This window comes from Pristiophorus japonicus, chromosome 11, assembly GCF_044704955.1.
Source record: "Pristiophorus japonicus isolate sPriJap1 chromosome 11, sPriJap1.hap1, whole genome shotgun sequence".
Taxonomy (NCBI): Eukaryota; Metazoa; Chordata; class Chondrichthyes; family Pristiophoridae; genus Pristiophorus; species Pristiophorus japonicus.
The window spans coordinates 44,556,296-44,583,618 of record NC_091987.1 but is presented as its reverse complement, the minus strand read 5'-3'; the positions used below and the strand labels follow the sequence as shown (position 1 = coordinate 44,583,618).

The following is a 27,323-nucleotide window of genomic DNA, read 5'->3' as shown; positions in this document are numbered from 1 at the left end:
GAAGGATTGTATCAAATTGAAAAAAATGGCATACAAAATTGCCAAGATTAGTGGGAGGCCAGAGGATTGGGACATTTTTTTAAAATCAGCAAAGGATGACTAAAAAAATTATAAATAGAGGAAGATAAAGTATGAGAGTAAACTCGTAAGGAATATAAAAACAGATAGCAGAAGCTTCTACAACTATATAAAAAGGAAGAGAGTAGCTAAAGTAAACATTCCTCCTTTAGAGGAGGATGAGAGTGGGGAATTAATCGGGAACAGGGAAATGGTGGAGACTTTGAACAAATATTTTCACAGTAGAAGACACTAAAAACATCCCAATAATAAATAATCAAGGTGCTATAGGGAGGGAGGAACTTAAAACAATCACTATCACTAAAGAAAATGTACTCGGTAAAATAATGGCACTAAAGGTAGACAAGTGCCCTGGACCTGATGGCCTGCATCCTAGGGCCTTAAAAGAAGTGGCTATAGTGGATACATTGGTTGTAATCTACCAAAATTCCTTGGATTCTGAAGAGGTCTCAGCGGATTGGAAAACTGAAAATGTAACGCCTCTTTTTTAAAAAGAAGGCAGACAGAAACCAGGAAACTATAGACCAGTTAGCCTAACATCTGTCGTTAGTAAAATGTAGGAATCCATTATTAAGGAAGCAGTAGCAGGACATTTTGAAAAGCATAATATAGTCAAGCAGAGTCAGCATGGTTTTATGAAAGGGAAATCATGTTTGACAAATTTGCTGGAATTCTTTGAGAATGTTAACGAGCAGGATGGATAAGGGAAACCAATGGATGTGGTGTATCAGGATTTCCAGAAGGCATTCGATAAGGTGCAACATAAAAGGTTACTGCACAAGATAAGAGCTCACGGGGTTGGTGGTAATATATTAGCATGGATAACAGATTGGCTAACTTACAGAAAACAGAGTGGGAATAAATGGGTCATTTTGTGGTTGGTAAACAGTAACTAGTGGGGTGCCACAGGGATCGGAGCTGGGGCCTCAAATATTTACAATTTACATTAATGACTTGGATGAAGGGACCGAGTGTAATGTAGCCAAGTTTTCTGATGATCCAAAGATGGATGGGAAAACAAGTTGTGAGGAGGACAAATAAAATCTGCAAAGGGATATAGACAGGCTAAGTGAGTGGGCAAACATTTGGCAGAATGAGTATAATGTGGAAAAGTGAGAGGTTATTAATTTTGGCAGGAAAAATAAAAAAGCAAATTATTATTTAAATCGAGAAAAACTACAAAATGCTGCAGTACAGAGGGATCTGAGGGTCCTTGTGCATGAAACACTAAAAGTTAGTATGCAGGCACAGCAAGTAATCAGGAAGGCAAATGGAATGTTGGCCTTTATTGCAAGGAGGATAGAGTATAAAAGCAGAGAAGTCCTGCTACAGGGTATTGGTGAGACCACACCTAGAGTTCTGTGTACAGTTTTGGTCTGATTATTTAAGAAAGGATCTTCTTAGGCGATCCCTCAAATCAAGGATGACTTGCTTCCACGCCAAAAAAGGATGAGTTTGATGAGTTCATAGGTGTTTCAATAAAGAAACTAATATTCCAGGTCCCGAACTGCAAATTGAAACTGCCTGTGTGTGGATTTTTTTAAGCCACCACATGGGCTTGACGGAGCTTGGTCCAGTGGCAAAGATTAACCAAGACGACTGGAGACCAGCTCTGCTGCACATACCTAGGGTGCACACATATCACACTGTGGGTTGGCCCGTGCTGGCCCTGAACTCACGCCTCTCCTGGGCCCCGATCACGTTGCTCTGCAATCTCTCGCCACTCCTTCGCCCCGACCTCGCCGCTCCTGTTGTACTGCCCACGCTCCAATCAGCGACCTGGACCTTGGTGACGTCCAATCCAGTCACCCTCTTCATAGCCGTCACCCTCCTGCACCAGCTCGCGCTGCTCCCTGAAGTAGTATGCTGCCACGTTGCTCTCAGGTCACCGCTCCTTTTAAGGCCCTGACCTGCCGCAGAGGTTCTCACAGGTCGGGGCCACCACGCTGCTCAAGGAAGGATATACTTGCATTTGGGGGCAGTTCAGAAAAGGTTCCGGAGTTGATCTTGGGCTCAGCTCCACTTCCCTGCTCACTGGGAAGTTGATTCTGGAGTTGAGAGGGTTGACTTATGAAGAACGAATGAGCAGGTTTGGCCTATACTCATTGGAGTTTAAAAGAATGAGAGGTGATCTTCTTGAAACATATAAGATACTGAGGAGGCTTGACAAAGTAGATGCAGAGAGGATGTTTCCATTCGTGGGGGAATCTCGAACTAGGGGGCATAGTTTAAGAATAAGGGGTCACCTATTTAGAACTGAGATGAGGAGGAATTTCTTCTCTGAGAGTCATAAATCTGTGGAATTCTCTGTCCCAGAGAGCTATGGAGGCTAAACCATTGAATATATTTAAGGTGGAGATACAGATTTCTGAGCGATGAGGGAGTGAAGGGTTATGGGAAGCGAGCAGGGAAGTGGAGCTGAGCCCAAGATCAGATCAGCCATGATCTTATTAAAAGGCTCCAGGGGCCTAATGGCCTACTCCTGCTCTTATTTCTTATGTTCTCTCCATATGGACCAACAGCATCAATGCACAGTATACTTTGGCTGCCTGCATTACATGCTGATTGGTGAACAAAATTCCATGGGAGGTATGTGCTAATGATGCACCTCTACTCCTTATAGTACATTGTAAAAGACAGTGTATATTATTTACCATAAGTATTTTGCTCCTTCCAAACTTATTTGCTGATTAAACCAGAAATTATGGCCCCAAGTTTCCACATGATTTGCTCCTGATTTTTAGGAGCAACTGGTGTAGAACGGAGTATCTTAGAAATCGGAATTCTCCACATTTAGTTTTCTGCAGTTCTAGTCAGGTAGAACAGTATCACTTTGCAACAGAATTTTTTTTTCAAAAGGGGGCGTGTCCAGCCACTGACACCTGATTTGAAAGTTTCCACAGTGAAAACGTACTCCAAACTAACTTAGAATGGAGTAAGTGAAGATTTTTGTACGCTTGAAAAAACCTTGTCTACACATTAAAAAAATCAGGCGCAGGTTACAAATTAGGCGTCGGGAACGAGGGGGGGAGGGGGGTGAAGGGAAGTCATTAAATTCTACAATAAATCCTTAGTTATACTTATACAAATATTATACAAATAAATCCAACCTGAATAAAAATTTATAAGCAAAGAAAAGATTAAATAAACCATGTTCCTACCTGTGTGAAAGTGCTTCAGGCAGCGGTTTGCCGTCGGGACCGAAGGCTGAACGGGCCGGGCCCGAGACTTCGGGCAGGGTCCGTCCCCAGCACCAGATTTACAGGTAGGTGGCGTTGGGTCGGGTCGGGAGGTTCGGTTCGGGTCGGCGGGGAGGAAGGGGGAGGTCAGGTCGGATCCAGTCCGGTAGCGGCAGTCGGGTCGGGTCCAGTTGGGGGGGGGGGGGGGGGCGGGAGCGGCAGTCGGGTCGGGGGGAAACATAGAAACATAGAAAATAGGTGCAGGAGTAGGCCATTCGGCCCTTCTAGCCTGCACCGCCATTCAATGAGTTCATGGCTGAACATTCAACTTCAGTACCCCATTCCTGCTTTCTCGCCATACCCCTTGATCCCCCTAGTAGTAAGGACCTCATCTAACTCCTTTTTGAATATATTTAGTGAATTGGCCTCAACAACTTTCCATGGTAGAGAATTCCACAGGTTCACCACTCTCTGGGTGAAGAAGTTCCTCCGCATCTCGGTCCTAAATGGCTTACCCCTTATCCTTAGACTGTGACCTCTGGTTCTGGACTTCCCCAACATTGGGAACATTCTTCCTGCATCTAACCTGTCTAACCCCGTCAGAATTTTAAATGTTTCTATGAGGTCCCCTCTCATTCTTCCGAACTCCAGTGAATACAAGCCCAGTTGATCCAGTCTTTCTTGATAGGTCAGTCCCGCCATCCCGGGAATCAGTCTGGTGAACCTTCGCTGCACTCCCTCAATAGCAAGAATGTCCTTCCTCAGGTTAGGAGACCAAAACTGTACACAATACTCCAGGTGTGGCCTCACCAATGCCCTGTACAACTGTAGCAACACCTCCCTGCCCCTGGACTCAAATCCCCTTGCTATGAAGGCCAACATGCCATTTGCTTTCTTAACCGCCTGCTGCACCTGCATGCCAACCTTCAATGACTGATGTACCACGACACCCAGGTCTCTTTGCACCTCCCCTTTTCCTAATCTGTCACCATTCAGATAATAGTCTGTCTCTCTGTTTTTACCACCAAAGTGGATAACCTCACATTTATCCACATTATACTTCATCTGCCATGCATTTGCCCACTCACCTAACCTATTCAAGTCGCTCTGCAGCCTCACAGCATCCTCCTCGCAGCTCACACTGCCACCCAACTTAGTGTCATCCGCAAATTTGGAGATACTACATTTAATCCCCTCATCTAAATCATTAATGTACAATGTAAACAGCTGGGGCCCCAGCACAGAACCTTGCGGTACCCCACTAGTCACTGCCTGCCATTCTGAAAAGTACCCATTTACTCCTACTCTTTGCATCCTGTCTGACAACCAGTTCTCAATCCATGTCAGCACACTACCCCCAATCCCATGTGCTCTAACTTTGCACATCAATCTCTTGTGTGGGACCTTGTCGAACGCCTTCTGAAAGTCCAAATATACCACATCAACTGGTTCTCCCTTGTCCACTCTACTGGAAACATCCTCAAAAAATTCCAGAAGATTTGTCAAGCATGATTTCCCTTTCACAAATCCATGCTGACTTGGACCTATCATGTCACCTCTTTCCAAATGCACTGCTATGACATCCTTAATAATTGATTCCATCATTTTACCCACTACCGATGTCAGGCTGACCGGTCTATAATTCCCTGTTTTCTCTCTCCCTCTTTTAAAAAGTGGGGTTACATTGGCTACCCTCCACTCTATAGGAACTGATCCAGAGTCAATGGAATGTTGGAAAATGACTGTCAATGCATCCACTATTTCCAAGGCCACCTCCTTAAGTACTCTGGGATGCAGTCCATCAGGCCCTGGGGATTTATCGGCCTTCAATCCCATCAATTTCCCCAACACAATTTCCCGGCTAATAAGGATTTCCCTCAGTTCCTCCTCCTTACTAGACCCCCCGACCCCTTTTATAACCGGAAGGTTGTTTGTGTCCTCCTTAGTGAATACCGAACCAAAGTACTTGTTCAATTGGTCCGCCATTTCTTTGTTCCCCGTTATGACTTCCCCTGTGGGAGCGGGAGCGGCAGTCGGGTCGGGTCCAGTCGGGGGGAAGCGGGAGCAGGAGCGGCAGTCGGGGGGAAGCGGGAGCGGCGGTCGGGGGGAGCGGCAGTCGGGTCGGGTCCGGTGGGGGGAGGGCAGCGGGATTCGAGTCGGGTCGGGAGGAAGCAGGAGCTGGCCATGGGAGGAGCCTTATTCACGCAGCCCCAGTGAAGCCATTCGGCCAGGGCTTTGGGCTGCGTGCTTCGGGCCCCTCTCACACAGTTTCGGGCGCCTGGAGCTACTGCACTTGCGTGCCCACTGTAGCGCGCATGTGCAGAGGTCCCGGCACTGTTTTCAGCGCAGGGACCTGGCTCCGCCCCCTACAGCTGCTGCTGCGCTGCGCCGAGGGCCAGAGGACCTGCAGGTAGGTGGAGAACGGAGGGTTTTTTTAGGCGCACTTTGTGGTGCGAAAAACGGGCGTCCAGGTCGGGACTGCGCCATTCTAGGCGCGTGTGGAAACTTGGGCCCAATATGATTAGGAATATTGTTTTATTGCTTGCAGCTGATTTGATTCAGGGTTTTGAATGAAGTAAAATAAAAGCCAAAAATCAGAAGGCCTATTTATACCAAAACAATCCTGGTAACTCTCCTGGTAGTTTGATAGCAGTGACTTAGAATCTGTACAATTACAATCTAAATGCCTGATAAAATGTAATGTTCCTTCATGAGTATTCAGTTCTTGCTGTTTCAAACTGGATGACTGAGATCATTCCTGTTACCAAGGTTAGGATTGATTCATCTCCATGCAATAATGAAGATCTGCATAATGCCTTATCGGCTTTACTAAAGGCATGTCACGTCTCAACCAATTGACAAAGGAGTATTGGCAGTTTAACTACAGAGGAGTCAGAGCTCTTAGTTTTGTATCTATTATAATGAACATTGCCAAGTATTGCTATAGTCAACTATATGGTTACCATGAATTTCTTGCCAGTTTAAAATGAATCAGCTGTACTCATGAGTGCCGGTTTTAAAGGGTTTACTATTCATGTTCCTCAGTATCTGATACTGGCAGACCCTCAGATAAAATTTTATTGTATTTCTTCAATCATCCATCTCTTGGGCTTTTTCTTAATTAAATGCAACTAGCTTAGGAACTGAAGAAAATGTCAAATGCAGATCTGTTTAGCTTGGTTCATGTTTCACTTTTATTGGACCACCTGAGAACTTACTTTGAACCTTTGGGTGATCAATTATATTTAGCAGGCATGCTCTTCCATAGTCTCGGCCTGAAAATAAGATAACCTAAAGGGGATATGCTTCACTTGAGGTCTCAAGGTAACTCATTAACAGCAGCATGATGCCATGACTGAAAGAGCACAACTCTCAGATGAGAAAATGTTCAATATTGTGAGCCAAGTAGATGTTTTTCCCCATGCACATTCAATGTATTTTGGTTGGCTGTTTGGGAATTCATGGCTAACTGATTGCAGAAGAGTTGATATTTGTCCAACTAATCATTGAAGGAGGAAAAACACTGCAGTCCCAATGTTATTCTTAGTAGCTGAAGTTACTTCTTGTTTTAGGTGTTGGAACGAAAATTGACCCAACTCTATGCCGTGCTGATCGTATGGTGGGGCAGGTGCTTGGTGCTGTGGGAGCTCTCCCAGAAATCTTCACAGAGCTGGAAATCTCTTACTTTCTTCTCAGGCGATTGCTGGGTGTACGTACAGAAGGAGACAAGAAAGCTGCAAAAGTGAGTTCAATATTGTTTACACTTAAACATTTTTTAAAATAATATAATAAATGAAAACATACTTTGAAGAATACAACATCTTGTATTAATCTGCTCAAATTTAGTATATGAAGCACTACACAGAAAGTCAGTAAGTTAAATGTGATTCAGTTGGAAAAAAAATCCAGGGCCCCAACTTATAGGTACCGGCAGATAATTCAACAGCAGTTCTTGTTCCGTTATAATGTTAAAATGTACGTTCTTAAAAATGTATCGAATTATTTTGTCTTTAAAATGCAAATAGATGTTGACTATTGTACCATTTACAACAACAACTTGTATTTATATAACGCCTTTAACGTAGTAAAATGCCCCAAGGCGCTTCATGTATATTTAAACAGTGGAATTTCATTTAGTTATAAATGACAAACTATATATTTAAAATGAGTGCATTTTAGAATAATTTTTATTTTCTTCAGGTACAAAAACTATCCAAAAATGAGGTGTTAATGGTAAATATAGGATCTCTTTCTACTGGAGGAAGAGTCAGTGCAGTGAAGGCTGACTTGGGGAAGATAGTCCTCACAAATCCAGTATGTACAGAAGTTGGTGAAAAGATTGCCCTTAGCCGAAGAGTAGAGAAACATTGGCGGTGAGTAAAAAAAACTGACAATATTGAAACTTTTCAAGTGAAGTTTCGAAGTTAACATTTTTGTACATCTTTAAAAATAAGTTTCCTAATACAAGTTGTGATGAATTTGCTTTTATGGGGAGAATCCAAAATGATAATCCACAGAAATGTATAGTACCATATTGAGAGTGATGATGTAGATCATATTCTTGATACAGGTACAAGCTCCAAAATCCGGAAACCTTGGGACTGAGGCCACTCAGGTTTTCGGGTTTTTCCGGATTTCAGAACAGAAATCCTAATCCCGAATCTGGAAACCACTGGACCGAGTTTTAGGTATTTCTGGATTTCGGAGACCATTTGACATCTGAATTCGGAAACCCTTGTTCCAGATGTATGTGATTCTAGGGAGAAGGGTCAGGCAGGCTCTCCTAATATTTTCAATGCGGTCCTTTGCATGAAAAGCGAGCTAATGACGGGACATCCATCTGGCACCAACGGGGCTTTACAGAGGTAGCTGAGGACCGAGAGGACACTGGAATATTTGAAATTCTGGATCCGATTCGGTTCGGAACATTATCCGTTGGCAGAGCTTTAGTCAGGATCACCAGGTCCAAAATAAGAGGACTGGCCAGCAAGGAATCCTCACAGGTGTTATGGAGGACGATGGTGTTGGTGCCGACTTTCAATTTATTTTTTTTTAAATCTAGTAGTTGAATTCCATCACTAAAGATATGTGTGAAAGAGAGGGGTCCCATACAACTAGCCCCATGTATTCCCCCCCATCAACCCCCCCAACAAGCCTCTGTGCAGCCACAGCACAGAGCGACAGAACCTGACGCCGCTGCCAGAGGCACTACATCAGCCGAGACCACGCAGATCAGTGGAGATTACTGCACTCATTTGGAAATCATTTATTTAGTATCATTTTCGTCATACCCATGTTCATGCTGATATTTAAAGTGCCCATTGTAGTTCATTAACCCTTGGAGTGTCTCGGCAAATGTGTTATTGTCCCATAAAAGTGGTGACCGTGAACTGTGAATATAATTGTGAATTATAATTTAACTTGACTACACATTTCTTTTCAGGTCCTTTGATTGTTTTCTTGAATTTTTTTCTAATGTCCCAGTTAATAACTTTTTTTAATGAAATTAATTTCAGGGTTCAGTATTTTCCCCACTGATTTTCTCCTATTAGTAATTTGAGCATGAAATCACTTTATATAAAAAAAAAAGTCTGGTTTTCAGAACATATTTCCGAATTTCGGCCGACGACTCCCTTCGATCTGTGCGATGTCTGGTTTTTGGAACATTCCAGTTTTTCCCATTCGGATTTCGGAGGATGAGACTGGGGAATTAATAAATGGCAGAGACATTCAACAAATATTTTGCATCGGTCTTCACGGTAGAAGACACTAAAGACATCCCAATAGTGGATAATCAAGGGGCTATACGGAGAGAGGAACTTAATACAGTCATAATCACTAATGAAGTAGTACTCGGTAAAATAATGGGAGTAAAGGCGGACAAGTCCCCTGGACCTGATGGCTTACATCCTAGCGTCTTAAAAGAAGTGGCTACAGAGATAGTGGGTGCATTGGTTGTAATCTACCAAAATTCCCTGGATTCTGGGGCGGTCCCAGCGGATTGGAAAACTGCAAATGTAACGCCCCTATTTAAAAAAGGAGGCAGATAAAAAGCAGGAAACTATAGACCAGTTAGCCTAACATCTGTCGTTGGTGAAATGCTGGAGTCCATTATTAAGGAAGTAATAGCGGGACACTTGGAAAACCATAAATAATCAAGCAGAGTCGGCATGGTTTTATGAAAAAAAACATAGAAACATAGAAATTAGGTGCAGGAGCAGGCCATTCAGCCCTTCAAGCCTGCACCGCCATTCAGTATGATCATGGTTGATCATTGAACTTCAGTACCCCACCCCAGCCTTCTCTCCATACCCCTTGATCCCTTTAGCCATAGGGCCACATCTAACTCCCTTTTGAATCTGTCCAACAAACTGGCCTCAACAATTTTCTGTGGCAGAGAATTCCACAGGTTCACAACTCTCGGGGCGAAAAAGTTTCTCCTCATCTCGGTCCTATATGGCTTACCCCTTATCATTAGACTGTGTCCCCTGGTTCTGAACTTCCCCAACATCGGGAACATTCTTCCTGCATCTAACCTGTCCATTCCCGTCAGAATTTTATATATTCTATAAGATCCCCTCTCATTCTGCTAAATTCTAGTGGGTATAAGCCTAGCCGATCCAGTCTTTCCTCATATGTCAGTCCTGCAATCCCGGGAATCAGTCTGGTGAACCTTTGCTGCACTCCCTCAATATCAAGAACGTCCTTCCTCAGATTAGGAGACCAAAACTGCACACAATACTCGGTGTGTGATCTCACCAAGGCCCTGTACAACTGCAGCAAGACCTCCCTGCTCCTTTACTCAAATCCCCTCGCTATGAAGGCCAACATGCCATTTGCTTTCTTCACTGCCTGCTGTACCTGCATGCCTACCTTCAATGACACCCAGGTCTCATTGCACCTCCCCTTTTACTAATCTGTCACCATTCAGATAATAATCTGCCTTCCTGTTTTTGCCACCAAAGTGAATAACCTCACATTTATCCACATTATACTGCATCTGCCATACATTTGCCCACTCACCTAACCTGTCCAAGTCCCCCTGCAGCCTCTTAGCATCCTCCTCGCAGCTCGCACTGCAACCCAGCTTGATGTCATCTGCAAACTTGGAGATATTACATTCAATTTCTTCATCTAAATCATTAATTGTAAATAGCTGGGGTCCCAGCACCGAACCCTGCGGCACCCTACGAGTCACTGCCTGCCATTCTGAAAAGGACCCGTTTATTCCCATTCTTTGCTTCCTGAATGCCAACCATTTCTCTACCCACGTCAATACATTACCCCCAATATCATGTGCCTTAATTTTGCACACTAATCTCTTGTGTGGGACCTTGTCAAAAGCCTTTTGAAAGTCCAAATACACCACATCTAATGGTTCTCCCTTATCCACTCTACTAGTTACATCCTCAAACAATTCTAGAAGATTTGTCAAGCATGATTTCCCTTTCATAAATCCATGCTGACTTGGACCGATCCTGTCGCTGCTTTCCAAATGTGCTGCTATTACATCTTTAATAATTGACTCCAGCATTTTCCCCACTACCGATGTCAGGCTAACCGGTCTATAATTCCCTGTTCTCTCTTTTTTTTTTTTAAAAGTGGGGTTACATTAGCTACCCTCCAATCCATAGGAACTCATCCAGAGTCCATGGAATGTTGGAAATTGACCACCGATGCATCTACTATTCCTAGGGTCACTTCCTTAAGGGATGCAGACTATCAGGCCCTGGGGACTTATCGGCCTTCAGTCCCTTCAATTTCCCTAACACCATTTCCTGACTAATAAGGATTTCCCTCAGTTCCCCCTTCTCACTAGACCCTCTGTCCCCTAGTATTTTCGGGAGGTTATTCGTGTCTTCCTTAGTGAAGACAGAACGAAAGTATTTGTTCAATATGTCTGCTATTTCCTTGTTCCCCGTTATGAATTCACCTGATTCTGACTGCAAGGGACTTCACATATCTATAGAAGCTTTTGCAGTCAGTTTTTATGTTCCCTGCAAGCTTACTCTCGTACTCCCTAATTAAACCCTTAGTCCTCCTCTGCTGAATTCTAAATTTCTCCTAGTCCTCAGGTTTGATGCTTTTACTGGCCAATTTATATGCCTCTTCCTTCGATTTAACACTTTCCTTAATTTCCCTTGTTAGCCACGGTTGAGCCATCTTCCCTTTTTCATTTTTACGCCACACAGGGATGTACAATTGTTGTAGTTCATCCATGTGATCTTTAAATGTCTGCCATTGCCTATCCACCGTCAACCCTTGAAATATCATTCGCCAGTCTATCCTAGCCAATTCATGCCTCATACCGTCGATGTTTCCTTTCTTTAAGTTCAGGACCCTAGTCTCTGAATTAACTGTATCATTCTCCATCTTAATGAAGAATTCTACCACCTTATGGTCACTCTTCTCCAAGGGGCCTCGCATGATCAGATTGCTAATTAATCCTCCCACGTTACACAAGACCCAGTCTAGGATGGCCTGCTCTCGAGTTGGTTCCTCGACATATTGGTCTGGAAAACCATCAATTATGCACTCCAGGAACAACTCCTCCACAGTATTGCGACCAGTTTGGTTAGCCCAATCAATATGTAGATTAAAGTCACCCGTGATGACATACGTGGGTGGCTCAGCTGCACTGGGGGGGAGGAAGAAGACGGGAAGGGCAATAGTGATAGGAGATTCAATAGTTCGGGGAGCAGATAGGCGCTTCTGCGGCAGCAAAAGTGACATCAGGATGGTGTGTTGCCTCCCTGGTGCAAGGGTCAATGATGTCACTGAGCGACTGCAGGGCATTCTGGGGAGGGAAGGGGAACAGCCAGTGGTTGTAGTACACGTTGGTACCAACGACATTGATAGAAAGCTGAGTTTAGGGAGCTAGGAGTAAGATTGAAAGCCAGGACCTCAAAGGTGGCAATCTCGGGATTACTGCCAGTACCACGTACTAGTGAGGGTAGAAATAGGAAGGCTAGTCAGATAAATACGTGGCTGGGGCATTGGTGTAGGAGGGAGGGCTTTAGTTTCCTGAACAAAGGAGGTGGGTGGGGTGGCTTGACCCATCCACCTCCACGGAGGTGTGTGGGGGACCTGACCCATCCACCTCCATGGCACGAACCTGGTATTGCAGTACTTCCAGGAACGGTGCAGTGGCTCTAGGCCTTTTGGCTAAGAGCATTGGCGCAGAGTGATCCTTGAATGGGCCCAAGGTGACCTCTGGCGTTTGTGATTTGACAAAGAATTGGAACGATTGGCTACGAATTTCCAAAAAAAAAAAAAAATGGGACCGCTTCTAGGGTAGGTGGGACCTGTACAAGTCGGACAGGTTACACCTCAACAGAGACAGGACCAATGTTCTCGCGGGTGGTTTTGATAGTGCGGTTGGGAGGGCTTTAAACTAGCTTGGCAGGGGGATGGGAACCCAGGAGAGGGCTCTGAGCTAGTTAGAGTGGGTGAGAGTTCAGATGAACAGAACCCCAAGAAAGGATGCAAAAGGCAGGAGGCAACAGAGCAGAGTAGCACTGGGGTAAGTGTAAACCACAAGGTGATAGGAAGGGACAATATGTATGAATGTAAAGGGGCTGCAGGAGGGGTCAAAACTAAAAATCATCATTTAAAAACTAGTATTAAAACACTTTACCTAAACGCACGCAGCATTCGAAACAAAGTAAATGAGTTGCCGGCTCAAATCATTACAAATGGGTATGATTTGGTGGCCATTACAGAAACGTGGTTGCAGGGTGGCCAAGACTGGGAATTAAACATACAGGGGTATCTGACAATTCGGAAAGATAGACAAGAAGGGAAAGGAGGTGGGGTAGCTCTATTAATAAAGGTAGATATCGGGGCAGTTGTGAGAGACGATATTGGCTCGAATGAACAAAATGTTGAATCATTGTGGGTGGAGCTTAGAGATAGTAAGGGGAAAAAGTCACTGGTGGGCGTAGTTTATAGGCCCCCAAATAATAACTTCACGGTGGGGCGGACAATAATCAAGGGAATAATGGAGGCATGTAAAATAGGAATGGCAATAATCATGGGGGATTTTAACCTACATATCGATTGGTCAAATCAAATCGCACGGGGTAGCCTGGAGGAGGAATTCATAGAATGCATACGGGATTGTTTCTTAGAACAGTATGTTACAGAACCCACAAGAGAGCAAGCTATCTTAGATCTGGTCCTGTGTAATGAGACAGGAATAATAAACGATCTCCTAGTAAAAGATCCTCTCGGAATGAGTGATCACAGTATGGTTGAATTTGTAATACAGATTGAGGGTGAGGAAGTAGTGTCTCAAACGAGCGTACTATGCTTAAACAAAGGGGACTACAGTGGGATGAGGGCAGAGTTGGCTAAAGTAGACCGGAAACACAAACTAAACGGTGGCACAATTGAGGAACAGTGGAGGACTTTTAAGGAGCTCTTTCATAGTGCTCAACAAAAATATATTCCAGTGAAAAAGAAGGGCGGTAAGAGAAGGGATAACCAGCCGTGGATAACCAAGGAAATAAAGGAGAGTATCAAATTAAAAACCAATGTGTATAAGGTGGCCAAGGTTAGTGGAAAACTAGAAGATTGGGAAAATTTTAAACAACAGCAAAGCATGACTAAGAAAGCAATAAAGAAAGGAAAGATAGATTACGAAAGTAAACTTGCACAAAACATAAAAACAGATAGTAAAAGCTTTTACCGATCTATAAAACGGAAGAGAGTGACTAAAGTAAATGTTGATCCCTTAGAAGATGAGAAGGGGGATTTAATAATGGGAAATGTGGAAATGGCTGAGACCTTAAACGATTATTTTGCTTCGGTCTTCACAGTGGAGGACACAAAAACCATGCCAAAAATTGCTGGTCACGGGAATGTGGGAAGGGAGGACTTTGAGACAATCACTATCACTAGGTGTGTAGTGCTGGACAGGCTAATGGGACACAAGGTAGACAAGTCCCCTGGTCCTGATGAAATGCATCCCAGAGTATTAAAAGAGATGGCGGAAGTTATAACACATGCATTCGTTATAATCTACCAAAATTCTCTGGACTCTGGGGAGGTACCATCGGATTGGAAAGCAACTAATGTAACGCCTCTGTTTAAAAAAGGGGGCAGACAAAAGGCAGGTAACTATAGGCCGGTTAGTTTAACATGTGTAGTGGGGAAAATGCTTGAAGCTATCATTAAGGAAGAAATAGCGGGACATCTAGATAGGAATATTGCAATCAAGCAGACGCAACATGGATTCATGAAGGGGAAATCATGTTTAACTAATTTACTGGAATTCTTTGAGGATATAACGAGCATGGTGGATAGAGGTGTACCGATGGATATGGTGTATTTAGATTTCCAAAAGGCATTCGATAAGATGCCACACAAAAGGTTACTGCAGAAGATAAAGGTACGCGGAGTCAGAGGAAATGTATTAGCATGAATAGAGAATTGGCTGGCTAACAGAAAGCAGAGAGTCGGGATAAATGGGTCCTTTTCGGGTTGGAAATCGGTGGTTAGTGGTGTGCCACAGGAATCGGTGCTGGGACCACAACTGTTTACAATATACATAGATGACCTGGAAGAGGGGACAGAGTGTAGTGTAACAAAATTTGTAGATGACACAAAGATTCGTGGGAAAGCGGGTTGGTTGTGTAGAGGACACAGAGAGGCTGCAAAGAGATTTAGATAGGTTAAGCGAATGGGCTAAGGTTTGGCAGATGGAATACAGTGTCGGAAAATGTGAGGTCATCTACCTTGGGGGAAAAAAAACAGTAAAAGGGAATATTATTTGAATGGGGAGAAATTACAACATGCTGCGGTGCAGAGGGACCTGGGGGTCCTTGTGCATGAACCCCAAAAGGTTAGTTTGCAGGTGCAGCAGGTAATCAGGAAGGCGAATGGAATGTTGGCTTTCATTGCGAGAGGGATGGAGTACAAAAGCAGGGAGGTCCTGCTGCAACTGTACAGGGTATTGGGTGAGGCCGCACCTGGAGTATTGCGTGCAGTTTTGGTCACCTTACTTAAGGAAGGATATACTAGCTTTGGAGTGGGTACAGAGACGATTCACTAGACTGATACCGGAGATGAGGGGGGTTACCTTATGATGATCGATCGAATAGACTGGGTCTTTACTCAAAGGATGAGGGGTGATCTTATAGAAACATTTAAAATAATGAAAAGGATAGACAAGATAGAGGCAGAGAGGTTGTTTCCACTGATCGGGGAGACAAGGGCACAGCCTCAAAATACAGGGGAGCCAATTTAAAACCGAGTTGAGAAGGAATTTCTTTTCCCAAAGGGTTGTGAATCTGTGGAATTCCCTGCCCAAGGAAGCAGTAAAGGCTAGCTCATTGAATGTATTCAAATCACAGATAGATAGATTTTTAACCAATAAGGGAATTAAGGGTTACGGGGAGCGGGCGGGTAAGTGGAGCTGAGTCCACGGCCAGATCAGCCATGATCTTGTTGAATGGCGGAGCAGGCTCGAGGGGCTAGATGGCCTACTCCTGTTCCTAATTCTTATGTTCTTATGTTATGTTCTTATGATAACTGCTGTATCCTTGTTGCACGCGTCCCTAATTTCCTGTTTGATGCCGTCCCCAACCTCCATACTACTGTTCAATGGTCTGTACACAACTCCCACGAACGTTTTCTGCCCTTTCGTGTTTCGCAGCTCTACCCATATAGATTCCACAGCATCCACGCTAATGTCCTTCCTTACTATTGCGTTAATCTCCTCTTTAATCAATAACACTACCCCACCTCCTTTTCCTTCCTGTCTATCCTTTCTGAATATTGAATACCCCTGGATGTTGAGTTCCCAGCCTTGGTTACCCTGGAGCCATGTCTCCGTAATCCCAATTACATCATATCCATTAACAGCTATCTACGCAGTTAATTCATCCACCTTATTACGAATGCTCCTCGCATTGAGACTTAGAGCCTTAAGGCTTGTTTTTTTAACACTCTTTGTCCTTTTAGAATTATGTTGTAATGTGGCCCTTTTTGATTTTTGCCCTTGATTTCTCTGCTCTCTGCTCTCCACTCTTGTTTTTCTTCTTCCTACCTTTTTACTTCTCTGTGCCTCCCTGCATTGATTCCCATCCCCCTGAAATTTTAGTTTAAACCCTCCCCAACAGCACGAGCAAACATTCCGCCTAGGACATCGGTTCCGGTCCTGCCCAGGTGCAAACCATCCGGTTTGCACTGGTCCCACCTCCCACAGAACTGGTTCCAATGTCACAGGAATTTGAATCCCTCCCCCTTGCACCATTCCTCAAGCCACGTATTCATCTGATCTATCCTGCTCTGACTAGCACGTGGCACTGGTAGCAATTCCGAGATTACTACCTTTGTGGTCCTACTTTTTAATTTAACTCAGCTCCCTAAATTCAGCTTGTAAGACTTCATCCCGTTTTTTAAATATATCGTTGGTACCTATATGCACCACGACAGCTGGCTGTTCCCCCTCCCCCTCCAGGATGCGCTGCAGCCGCTCCGAGACATCCTTGACCTTGACCCTTACGGCCAAAGGGCTCAAGAGGTATGGCGAGAAAGCAGGAAAGGGGTACTGAGGTGAGTGATCAGCCATGATCTTATTGAATGGTGGTGCAGGCTCGAAGGGCAGAATGGCCTACTCCTGAACCTGTTTTCTATGTTTCTTGCACCAGGGAGACAACATACCATCCTGGAGTCTCGTTTGCAGCCGCAGAAACGTCTATCTATTCCCTTTATAATAGAATCCCCTATCACTGCAGCTCTCCCACTCTTTTTCCTGACCTCCTGTGCAGCAGAGCCACCCATGGTGCCATGGACTTGGCTGCTGCTGCCTTCCCCTGATGAGCCTCCTTCCTCAACAGTACCTAAAACTGTGTATCTGTTTTGGAGGGAGGTGACTGCAGGGGACCCCTGCACTACCTGCCTTCCCTTGCTCTTCCTGATGGTCACCCATTCCCTATCTGTCTTTGTAACCTTTACCTGCAGTGTGACCAACTCACTGAACGTGCTATTCACGACATACTCAGCATCGCGGATGCTCCAGAGTGAATCCATCCACAGCTCCAGTGCCTCAATGCAGTCTGTCAGGAGCTCCAGTTGGATACACTTCCTGCACACGTAGTAGTCAGGGACACTGGTACTGGTAGTGTCCCTGATTTCCCACATAGCACAGGAAGAGCATGACACGGGTCTGGACTCTCCTGCCATGACTTAACTCTTAGATTAACTTAATTTGTAACAATGCCAAAGGCTTCTTACTACTAAGAAAAGTAAAAGATCAAATACTCACCAACCAGCCAATCACTTAACCTGCTTGCCTGTGATGACCCACTTCGATTTCTTCTTACTTCTTTGTTTACCTTCTGTCCCTGCCTCTGCACCAGCTTGCCTCCTCCGACTCTTGTGCCTTTATAGGCCGCTCGACTGCCTGAACTCCCGCTCCTGTAGCCGCTTCCTCCCACTCTCGGGCCTTTATAGGCCGCTCGACTGCCTGAACTCCTGCTCCTGTGGCCGATTCCTCCCACTCTCTGGCCTTTATAGGCCGCTCGACCGTCTGAACTCCCGCTCCTGTGGCCGCCTCCTCCGACACTCAGGCCTTTATAGGTCGCTCAACTGTCCGAACTCCCACTCCTGGAAAGGACATGGAAATCATGTTTGACAAATTTGCTGGCGTTCTTTGAAGCTGTAACAAAAAGGATGGATGAGGGGAAACCAGTGGCTGTGGTGTATTTGGATTTCCAGAAGGCATTCGATAAGGTGCCACATAAAAGGTTACTGCACAAGATAAAAGTTCACGGGGTTGGGGGTAATATATTAGCATGGATAGAGGATTGGCTAACTAACAGAGAACAGAGAGTTGGGATAAATGGTTCATTTTCCAGTTGGCTAAAAATAACTAGTGGGGTGCTGCAGGGAATCGGTGCTGGGTCCTCAACTATTTACAATCTATATTAATGACTTGGATGAAGGGGCCGAGTGTAATGTAGCCAAGTTTGCTGATACAAAGATGGGTGGGAAAGTAAATTGTGAGGAGGACACAAAAAATCTGCGAAGGGATATCGACAGGCTAAGTGAGTGGGCAAACGTTTGGCAGATGGAAATAGGGCCCAAGTTTCCACACGATAAAAAACGGGCGCCCCTCCGAGCTGGGCGCCTGTTTTTTGCGCCGAAAACGGCGCCATAAAAAAAACGCCCGATTCTGGAGCGCCCTGCAGCTCCATGTCTGCTTGGCGCGGCACCTAAGGGGCGGAGCCTACCACTCGCGCCGATTTTGTAAGTGGGAGGGGGCGGGTACCATTTAAATTATTTTTTTTCCTGCCGGCAACCCTGCGCGTGCGCGTTAACATTGGCACTCGGCCATTTTTGTAGTTCTTTGTAGCTGTTTAGTTTTTGAAAATTTTTTAATAAAAGCACATTGCCATCAGCACTGAGGCTTTTTGCAGCAGTGAGAAGGCTGCAGGAAGCCTCAAAGTTGAGGCAGCCGTCCGTCCCCCGTCCCCCCCTTTGCGGGAACGAACGGCTTCCTCCTCCTCCTCGCCCCCCCCCCCCCCCCTGCCATCGGGAACGAACGGCTGCCTCAACTTGTGAGGCTTCCTGCAGAATTCTCCCTGGCTGAAGCACTTTCACACAGGTAGGAAGATGGTTTATTTAATCTTTTCTTTGCTTATAAATTTTTATTCAGGTTGGATTTATTTGTATAATATTTGTATAAGTATAAATAAGGATTTATTATAGAATTTAATGACTTCCCTCCCCTCCCCCCCACCTCGTTCTGGACGCCTAATTTATAACCTGCGCCTGATTTTTTAATGTGTAGACAAGGTTTTTTCAGTTCTCCAAAATTCTTCACTTGCTCCATTCTAAGTTAGTTTGGAGTATGTTTTCACTGTGGAAACTTTGAAATCAGGTGTCAGTGGCCGGACACGCCCCCTTTTGAAGAAAAAATTCTGTTCCAAAGTGAAACTGTTCCACCTGACTAGAACTGCAGAAAAAAAAATGTGGAGAATTGCGATTTCTAAGATAGTCCGTTCTCCACCAGTTGCTCCTAAAAGTCAGGTGCAAATCATGTGGAAACTTGGGCCCATAATGTGGGAAAATGTGAGGCTATCCACTTTGGCAGAAACAATAGAAAAACAAATTACAATTTAAATGGAGGAACATTTCAAAGTGCTGTAGTACAAAGAGACCTGGGGGTCCTTGTGCATGAAATACAAAAGTTAGTATGCAGGTACAGCAAGTAATCAGGAAGGTAAATGGAATATTGGCCTTTATTGCAAGGGGGGATCGAGTATAAAAGCAGAGAAGTTCTGCTACAACTGTACAGTGTATTGGTGAGACCACACCTAGAATCCTGCATACAGTTTTGGTTTCAGTATTTAAGGAAGGATATACTTCCATTGGAGGCTGTTCAGAGAAGGTTCACTAGGTTGATTCTGAAGATGACAACATCAAAGCATATGGTATTGGGGGTAATATACTGACATGGATAGAGAACTGGTTGGCAGACAGGAAGCAGAGAATCGGGATAAATGGGTCCTTTTAAAAATGACGAGTGGAGTGCCGCAGGGCTCAGTGCTGGGACCCCAGCTCTTTACAATATACATCAATGATTTGGAATGGTGTCAGCTGTGACTCTGGGTAGTACTCTCACTTCTGCATCGGAAGGTCATGGGTTCAAATCCCACTCCAGGCAATGGGATGGCAGGACTGACATATAAGGAGAGACTGGATCAACTGTGCCTTTATACATTGGAATTTAGAAGGATGAGAGGGGATCTCATAGAAACACATAAGATTCTGACAGGACGGGACAGGTTAGATGCAGGTAGAATGTTCCCGATGTTGGGGAAGTCCAGAACCAGGGGACACAGTTTTAGGATAAGGGGTAGGCCATTTCGGACTGAGATGAGGAGAAACTTCTTCACTCAGAAAATTGTTAACCTGTGGAATTCCCTGCCGCAGAGAGTTGTTGATTCCAGTTCATTGGATATATTCAAGAGGGAGTTCGATATGGCCCTTACAGCTAAGAGGATCAAGGGGTATGGAGAGAAAGCAGGAAAGGGGTACTGAGGGAATGATCAACCATGATCTTATTGAATGGTGGTGCAGGCTTGAAGAGCCGAATGGCCTACTCTTGCACCTATTTTCTATGTTTCTATGAGGGGATTGACTTATGAAGATAGGTTGAGTAGGTTGGATCTATACTCAGAGTTCAGAAGAATGAGAGGTGATCTTATCGAAACATCTAAGATAATGAGGGGGCTCGACAAGGTAGATGCGAGAGATATTTCCACTCATAGGGGAAACTAAAACTAGGGGACATAGTCTCAGAATAAGGGGCTGCCCATTTAAAACTGAGATGAGGAGGAATTTCTTCTGAATGTTGTAAGTCTGTGGAATTCTCTGCCCCAGAGAGCTGTGGAGGCTTGGTCATTGAATATATTCAAGGTGGAGATAGACAGATTTATGAGCAATAAGGGAGTAAAGGGTTATGGGGAGCGGGCAGGGAAGTGGAGTTGAGCCCATGATCAAATCAGCCATGATATTAAGTGGCGGAACAGGCTCGAGGGGCGAGGTGGCCTACTCCTGCTCCTATTTCTTATGTTCTAGTGTATCTTTATACACTGGAATGAACAAAATCAACATTTTGTTGTGCAGAAATGAAGTTTTACTTCTGAGGGTTAACAGTAGTTGAAAAGGAAAGCTAAAGATGCATTGATCTTAAAAAAACAGTGCTGTAGTAAAGCCTGATTATCTACGCCCACCGTAAAAATTGAACCAGGGAGTGAAAGTATTAAAATGATGACTGCTCCATGAGTTGACGGAATGTGAGCTGTTGCCCATCGTTCTCTGCATCATGAAATCTGCTCATGAGTCCAAGTACAGGCCAAGCACTTTTCAACAGGGAAGGAAATCCAAATGCCAAATCGCACAGACTGCTCTCACTGACCAGAAGGGGCTTGGCTGAACTTAGCAAACACCTGGGAGCCAATAACTTACTTGCCCTCTTTAAAAAATGGTATATGATGCAGTCACATCTGAAGGGAGATGTTTTTAAAGTGTGGCCGTTTCTGATTAGTGTTGGGAATGTACTTTAACACCATTCGCACCATCACGAAACAAACTGGTGTAGAAACTGGAATTCACTTCACCAGTCAGCTTCAGACTTTGGTTGTTTTGTCACCAGTAATGTGGCACTCGCTTGTATTGTGTTAGGATTCATCATAAAAGAATAATTACATTTCTTCCCCTATGGCTTGTTGCGTAAATGCACTGCCTGGTATGATGCAGAACCATACAGCCCAGGTTTGATTCTCTTTCTATGCTGGATTAATAAATTCGTAGGGCACCAGCAGGGACAGTACAATTCATCTGTGTCCTTGGGGCCCGAGGGAGAGGAGATGGGAATCCGCCAAGACCAGTGATCCCTTCTGGAAAGTATATTAGAACCGACTGATATATCCATCGTTGAATAGACTGTTAACAAGATTGTTTCACTCATTAAAAACTTAATAACTTTCTTTCTCACAGTTTAATTGGATGGGGTCAGATAAGAAGAGGCGTTACGATAAAGCCAACAGTTGATGACGATTAAAGCTGGAGAGAATGACATCATTGAAGAGGACTAATGGGCTGCCTGTAGCAGTACACAGCATTTTCCAAATACTGTTGAATGCTACTTAAACATTGTTCAAAAGAACTTCTGGTATCATGCCAGTAAATTTGGAAAACAGTGATTTTTAAAAAAATATTTCAAAAATCTCCTGGTGATAAATATCTAATTTATATTTGAATAGAAGTTGTTTTCAGCAAGAATAAAGTTCAGTTTGATCAGGTCTGTCAACACTGGCAGTCAGTAAACATAAAACATTAAAAGTGTTTTGACATTTAAAATTAAAAGTGTGTGTTTTCACCCTCCTTATCACTTCTATATTCTCCCTCCTATGCCCACACCTTTCAGCTATTTCATTCAGATAGAATCTTTTTACTGACTACACCGCAAGGCACATTTGACAAATATGAAGGAAAGGGTGATGGGAGAATTTTGTTAAGATAGATTCAGATTAAGAAGGCCCTTCCATTTATTTGATGGCGTCCTTGCAAAATACCAAACTTAATTGTCTTCCATTACAATATCTTGCATGAATTCAGTGAACTGTCTTTAACCTGGAAACTAGTTCCAGCTCTATCCTGGGTCAAGAATAACTTCTTGACATCTGTCCTTTAATATTTAAAATCCAGTACAGACTGATGGGATGAAATTTCCTTAGTCAGCTGTGTGTAAGGATCCTGTATGAAATGAATGGGCAGACTCAATACAATTTTGGTTGGGGATGAGCCCACAGCACAGAACTACCACAATTTGTTTTTGATTGCCAATTTAGTGCCAATCTCACGCTCACCACAAGGATAGCTTGTATGAGAAGTGGAAAATGTCTCTGGTGTGTATCAGTAGGGAGAGTTCTTTTAAGGGGGAGAGTGGAATTAGCTTTATTATCCAATTCGCTCATAAAATGCTTGACCTGGGCTGTTGTTTCTGGTTGCTGAAAATGGAAGTATTTTCATGTTGTCATCGCGTTCAGCTTGCAGCAACATATTTTTTGAAGGTGCATTCCTATTTTTAAAAGTTCAGTAACTTAGACTGGTCACCATAATCTTTTGGCTGATGCTTGGATGTTTCAAACACTAAGATTAATATGAAGTAACAAAAATGGATACGGTTATATCAGATGGGAGTTTACTCTTCAAATAGTTGCACAAAAAAAACATTTTTGACAGTACTCATAGTTATGTTTGAATACAAGGAATAGGGTTGATTCTGAAAATTCTACTAAGATTATGTTCTCTTGCTTCCTCCTCTCCCAAGTGACCATCCTCTCTGCAAAGCCTTTACATGCTGTATTGTATAATCTGCTTGGTTCCCCTACTGGCTCAGCTCATTAAACCACTGAGTAGTTGAGCTATACATACTAATCGATGCTGAATTTAGTCGGGGCAGCTATTGGTGTTACAATTGGCATTTGTGCCTTTGCGTTAAGGAAGGGAAAACAATCAGGGTTATTGCTGTGTGAGAGTAAATTGGGTGATGAGATCAGGCTCAAATATGAAGTCTTCTACTGTCAACACTCTAGGCTCACTATCGAAATGGCCACTTGAATGAAGTACCAAAGATGATTTATGGCTCTGGAACTGTTTACCAGCAAGCAACAAAAGAGAAAGGGCAAAAATTGAGAAAGTGAAGAAACAAAAGTATTGATCCCCAATGGCTCAGCTGGTCAAAGGAAGCATTTCAATTCTGGGACAATCTTGCTACCTATTGGTGAAATTCTTGTTGAGTGAAATAACATCAGAAAGTAAAATAATTATTGAGATATACATCACAAAGCATGAAATAAAAACAAAGTGCTGGAAATAAACAACTGATGTATTCACTTGAACATTCTAAGGAAGTGTCTACATGTAAAACATATTTTGTCCTCTACATATGCCTATGGGCCTGCTGTATATTTTCAACATGACACTTTTTTCCATTTTGACAAAGCATTTCTAGAGCCTGCCTCTTAAATCCTCAACTTGTAGTTGGCTGAAAACTAAAGTTTTGGTTTAATCTATCTTCAATGATTCATACTTAGTACAATATGAATTGGATTCGTGAAAATGTAAGATCATTACTAATATTTTAAAATGTATTTTTAATCCTTTCGTAGTCATTGTTTTAAACTTGTGATATCTGTATTAACAAGAAATCTTGTTTGTTTTTCATCTGAAATGCTCAATTGTCCTACTGCAGTATGAAATATTCCAATGTTTAGCATAAAAGATGGGATAAATGCTTAATGATTATGCTGGTTCTACTTGCTTTTTAAATTAAATGCAGTGAAGCCTCAATAGATGTGGCATCTTTCAGACAGTTGATGGGGAATTTGGCCTTCAATCCTGCTGGTGTATTTTAATCAGTCAAAAAGAAAAGTCTTGTTAGCTACCAATGGTTACTTAAAAAAAAACACACAAATAGATAAAGAACGACGATTGGTTGCAGTTAGTTTATGGACACTGTGAAGCCAAGCAGTTAGCCTTTGGAAGATTGTCTTGTTTGGCTCAACACTACAGAGACAAGTCTGGCAGCATTATTGGTACCAACACAAAATTATTTGGAACCTGGCACTGATACTAAAAAGTACAATATGATGGCAACAGTAAATCCACCTCCAGGGTAAGTTTTGTGCTGGGCAATTTGGAAGCCAGTTTGATCCATCCTCACAGATTTGAAATACTGACCCCAAGATTGCAAACTGGTAGTTTTGTCTGGCATATTCAGACGTTTTAAGAGCTGCCCAAGTCCTCTTGATTTTTGGGTGAATTAATCTGTGCTGAATTAATATGTCTACTACATTCCATCCATGTCTTAAGGAACCCGTTGTCCAATTATAGCTCTGGGCATAAAATATTTTCACTTTCAATTCTTCTGAATGAGTGTATTATTCCTTACGTTGCCATTTGCTTTTCTAGACCCATGTGTGGGTTTAATAAAAAGAGTCAGCAGCACTCATTTGCCCTGGGGTTTTCAACTGATCTTATGATCCCTGAACATGTGGAAATGCTTTGTTTCTATCTAGCCCAGTTTCTGAATACTTCCTCGTGCAGTTTTAACCCCCAATGCTATTCTGTTGCAACTCAAATTTTCCATTATGATCCTACTGGTATTGGAGAAGTCCCACAGAATTTCTAATTTTGGATATATTTCAAAAGGAGTGGGGCACATAGAATCATAAAGCACAGAAGGAGGACATTTGGTAGATTAGTCCCACTCCCTTGTCCTTTCCCCAAAGCCCAGCAATTTTTTTTCTTAACTATTTATCCAATTACCCTTGGAATGTTACTATTGAATCTGCTGTCAGGCAGTGCATTCCAAATCATCATAACTCTTTATCTTTTCATTTCGCATCTGCTTCTTTTGGCCACTGGCAAATATCTCTCCTCATCAAATCTCCCCGTGCCCTCTGATCTCAGGAGAATACCATCAGTTTCACTAGTCTTGCCATGTAACTGAAGTCTTTCATTCCTAGTACCATTCTAGAAAATCTCCTCTATACCCTTTCGAAGGCATTGACATTCTTCCAAAAGTGTGGTACCCAGAATACTCCAATTGGGGCTTAACCTGTGTTTTATAAAGGTTTCCCGTAATTTCCTTGCTTTTGGGTGAATAAGAAGGAAACCAGTGGATGTGGTGTATTTGGATTTCCAGAAGGCATTAATTAGATAAGGTGCCACATAAAAGGTTACTGCACAAGATAAAAGTTCACTGGGTCGGAGGTAATAACCTGGATAGAGGATTGGCTAATTGACAGAAAACAGAGCCGGAAAAATGGTTAATTCTCTGGTTGGCAACTAGTAACTACTGGGGTGCTGCAGGGATCAGTGCTGGGGCACCAACTATTTACAATCTATAACGACTTGGAAGAAGGGACTGAGGGTAACGTAGCCAAGTTTGTTGACAATACAAAGATGGGAGGAAAAGCAATGTGAGGAGGACACAAAAAATCTGCAAAAGGACATAAGCTAAGTGAGTGAGCAAAAATGTGGCCGATGGAGTACAATGTTGGAAAGTGCAAAGTCATGCACTTTGGCAGAAAAAAATCAAAGAGCAAGTTATTATTTAAATGGAGAAAGATTGCAAAGTGCTGCAGTACAACAGGACCTGGGGGTACTTGTGCATGAAACACAAAGGGATAGTATGCAGGTACAGCAAGTGATCAGGAAGGCCAATGGAATCTTGGCCTTTATTGCAAAGGGGTTAAGTATAGAAATCTTGCTACAGGATATTGGTGAAGCCACACCTGGAAAACCATCTTAAATGACTATTTTCAGGTTGGCAAACAGTCACTACTGGGGTGCCACAGGGATCGGTGCTGGGGCCTCAACTATTTACGATCTATATTAATGATTTGGATGAAGGGACCAAGTGTAATGTAGCCAAGTTTGCTGATGATACAAAGATGGGTGAGAAAGCAAGTTGTGAAGAGGACACACAAAATCTGCAAAGGGATATAGACAGGCTAAGTGAGTAGGCAAAACTTTGGCAGATGGAGTATAATGTGGGAAAGTGAGGTGTTGGCAGAAAAAATGAAAATAAAGCAAATTTAAATTGAGGAAAAATTACAAAATGTTGCAGTACAGAGGGATCTGGGGGTCCTTGTGCATGAAACACAAAAAGAGTATGCAGGTACAACAGGTAAGCAGGAAGGCAAATGGAATGTTGGCTTTTATTGCAAGGGGATGGAGTATAAAAGCAGAGCAGTCCTGCTGCAACTGTACAGCATATTGGTGAAGCCACACCTGGAGTACTGTACAATTTTGGTCTCCTTATTTAAGGAGGGATATACTTGCATTGGAAGCTGTTCAGGGAAGGTTCACTAGGTTGATTCCTGAGATGAAGGGGCCTATACTCATTGGAGTTCAGAAGAATGAAAGGTGATCTTATTGAAACATAAGATAATGAGTGAGTTCAATAAGGTTGATGCAGAGAGCATGTTTCCACTCACGAGGGAATCTAGAACTAGGGGGCATAATTTCAGAATAAGGAGTCAGCCATTTAAAACAGATGAGGATTTTCTACTCAGAGGGTTGTAAATCTGTGGAATTCTCTATCCCAGAGAGCTGGGGAGTCTGGGTCATTGAATATATTTAAGGCGGAGGTAGATTTTTGAGCGATAAGGGAGTAAAGGGTTACGGCGAGCGGGCAGGGAAGTGGAGCTGAGCCTATGATCAGATCAACCATGATCTTATTGAATGGCGGAGCAGGCTCAAGGGCCAAGTAGCCTACTCCTGCTCCTATTTCTTATGTACTCTATGCCTCTTTATCCAAGGATCCTGTATGTTTTTTTAATAGCTTTCTCAATTTGCCCTGCGACCTTCAAAGACTAGTATAACTGCCACCGCTCCCCCCCCCCCCCTCCCTCGCCCTGCTTTTCTGGTCTCTCTGTGACTGCACCCTTTTTTAAATTGTACCGTTCAGTTTATATTGCCTCTCATTCTTCCAACCAAAATTAATCACTTCACATTTCCCCGTGTCAAATTTCATCT

The 27,323-nt window shown here is 43.4% G+C and overlaps 1 protein-coding gene across 1 annotated transcript in view; it reads left to right on the top strand.

Moving 5' to 3' along the window:
* The window catches only part of eif2s3 (eukaryotic translation initiation factor 2, subunit 3 gamma), a 70,875-nt gene extending 46,747 nt beyond the window's left edge, over nt 1-24,128 (top strand). Inside the window, exons 10-12 of the mRNA XM_070893378.1 lie at nt 6,830-6,999; nt 7,458-7,630; nt 21,771-24,128. Coding sequence (XP_070749479.1) covers nt 6,830-6,999; nt 7,458-7,630; nt 21,771-21,834 — 407 coding nt within the window. The 3' untranslated portion in view covers nt 21,835-24,128. The remainder of the gene's footprint in view (nt 1-6,829; nt 7,000-7,457; nt 7,631-21,770) is intronic.
* Nucleotides 24,129-27,323: the final 3,195 nt, after the last annotated feature.